The sequence below is a fragment of the Papaver somniferum genome, chromosome 1, assembly GCF_003573695.1.
Source record: "Papaver somniferum cultivar HN1 chromosome 1, ASM357369v1, whole genome shotgun sequence".
NCBI lineage: Eukaryota > Viridiplantae > Streptophyta > Magnoliopsida > Ranunculales > Papaveraceae > Papaver > Papaver somniferum.
Genome location: NC_039358.1, coordinates 22,752,888 through 22,755,548, shown reverse-complemented (window position 1 = coordinate 22,755,548; position 2,661 = coordinate 22,752,888). Strand labels below are relative to the sequence as shown.

At 35.9% G+C, this 2,661-nt stretch overlaps 1 protein-coding gene across 1 annotated transcript; it reads left to right on the top strand.

Moving 5' to 3' along the window:
- Positions 1–278: 278 nt before the first annotated feature.
- On the top strand, positions 279–2,108 carry LOC113281199 (putative ribosome biogenesis protein C8F11.04). The gene has a single exon (XM_026529879.1). The coding sequence runs from the start codon at positions 463–465 to the stop codon at positions 1,741–1,743; it is 1,281 nt and encodes a 426-aa protein (XP_026385664.1). The 5' UTR covers positions 279–462; the 3' UTR covers positions 1,744–2,108.
- Positions 2,109–2,661: the final 553 nt, after the last annotated feature.

Genomic DNA, 2,661 nt, shown 5'->3' with positions numbered 1-2,661 from the left:
TCGTTGACTAAATTTTCACGAATCGACGATTAAATTTCGACGATGATACGATCAAAAAGAAAAAGAAGAAGAAGAGGTTCGGCTGTGGAGGAGGAGGAAGAAGAAGGGGTTGAATGAAACTGATTTTAGGTTTATTGATTATAGTTTTTTGTATTAGGATTAGGGATAGATTAGTAATTTAAAAGATTTAAGGGCATATAGGTAATTGAACTATCCATAGGGTACCCCTTATAAGATCACCCAAGTTAAAATTATTGCTTTGTATGCCTAGAAAGATTTTGGTATGCACAAAATCAGGGTTCTTTTAATTTTAGGTCAAACTACCGGAAGTAAGATTTTTCTAGGGTTTTAGTCTAGAAACACTTACTTCTTCTTCTTCACAGAAATCCGAAATCATCAAAAAGCCTCCTCCAGTTCTCCGCCTCTGTTCTCCTCCCTCCCTCTCTAGAAAATTTGCAGATAATGTCATCTCCTACAACAACCCCTTCTTCTTCTGAATCGGAAATTCCTAAACCACTAAACTCATCAAGAGTTACCCCTGAAACCATCGGAAGAGCAGTAGTAGCTCTTAAAAAATGGAACAAAACAAGATCGAAAGATGAAAAACCCCAACTTATAGACCAAGATGAGTTCTTATATCTAGTCTTAACCCTAAAGAAAATCCCATCTAACGGTCGTACTAATCCATACAAAATTCCTCTATCCCATTCACTTCATCCATCTGATTCTTCTGAAGAACACTGTTTGATCATTGATGATCGCTCCAAATCAACTCTTACATCTGAAGCTGCTAAGAAGAAAATCAAAGATGAAGATATACCTATCTCTAAAGTACTCAAGCTTTCCAAACTCAAAACGGATTATCGTGCATTTGAAGCCAAAAGGAAACTTTGTGATTCTTATGATTTCTTTTTTGCAGATAAAAGGGTTATTCCATTGCTTCCAAAGCTATTAGGTAAGCAGTTCTATAAGAAGAAGAAAATACCTGTTCCTGTTGATTTAACACATCAGAATTGGAAAGAACAGATTAAAATTTCATGTAGTTCAGCTCTTTTCTACTTGAGAACTGGTACATGTAGTGTTATTAAAATAGCTCGGGTTTCCATGGAAAATGACGAAATTATTGAAAATGTTGCCGCTGCAATTGATGGGGTTGTAGAGATAGTTCCTAAGAAATGGACAAATGTTCGTTCGTTTCATTTGAAAATGTCTGAATCTTTAGCATTACCTATTTATCAGTCTGTTCCTGATCTGGGTTTGAAAATTGAGGGTCTAAAGAAGGTTGAGGAATCTAAAGAAATGGAATTGGTGGAGGAAGGTGAAGAAGAAGAGGAGAAAGAAAAGAAGACACCTGCGAAGAAGAAAGGATCTAATAAGGGAAGAATTCATGAAGTTAGGTATATGGATGACGATCTTGGTGAAGCTTTGGATAATTTATCTGATGAGGAGGAGAATGAAAATGCTGAGTTGGGTGATAAATTGGTGGGTAAGAAGAGAAAGAAGGTAGGAAGCTCGAAAAAAGACAAAGTTCTTGACGAGGAGAAGAAATCGAACAAGTCATCTAAGGTGAAGAAGGTTGCAATTGTGAAGCAGGATGATGGAGATGTCGAGAACGAAGTTGTTGATGATGTCTCTCTTTCTGGTGAATCGAAGAAGAAGAAGAAAACTAGTAAAACTGAGAAGTCTGAGAGTGGGGAATTGAAGATGAAGGATAAGAAGAGTAAGAGAACAACAAAAGCTTGAGACTTGCCTAGTTTTGCTTAGATGAGATTTGAGAAGATCCTGCTGCCATCTTGACTTCTTTAAAACCAAGTATGAATATCCGTGGAAGTCTATTTGCAGTTTTTGCTTTAGTATTTATGTCTTAGTTTTGTAATGTGTTCTTTGCTTAAATCAAAACTCAATTGCTTTAGATTAGATTTTCAGTAGCCAAATCATTTCCATCACATGATGTGTGTGCCTTACGAATATCACTCTTTATAGTGCTGCAGTTTAACTTACAATAGCCATAATTGGATGGATGGTGTCTGATTTATGAAACAAGTCAACGCATATAAATGTGTATGTTAATGCTATTCGTATACGCGGAAACGTAATTATTTTTCTCAGCTGGGAAACTCTGTTATATTTTGTTGGTCTCTACTTGGGAATTGTTGCTGTTATTAGATATCTATTTCATGTTACTTGTGTCTTGAAATATAGATTTTAATTTCATTCTTCTAAATGATGTCACATACATTCAGAAGAATGACTTTCTGAACATTATACTTATGTGGCAATCAATAGGCGATTAACAGATGGATGGCCTCCTAAATTTCAATATGATAAACCTAGAACCCTGAACTGTATTCAAACTTGTAAACAAACATCCAATAGAACATCGTCTTCATTTTAACTAAATATTGTCTCAGAGTTTCTTGATGTTTTAGGGTATTCTACTATTATTTTGTCTTAGGCTGTTGATTAAGTGTCTTCATCCTTGCTCTACTTAGTCAAAGGAACAAAATTTGAATGAACTCTGATGTGCCAGCAAGCAAAGCTCCTGCTGTTTTAGCATTAGGAATAATCCCAAGAACATGAACTCTTGATGGGTGTTAAGTTGTAAAGGAGCAAGTTTTGGTTCTGTGTAGTAGGGTACTTACTGTTATGCAGGAGGGGGCC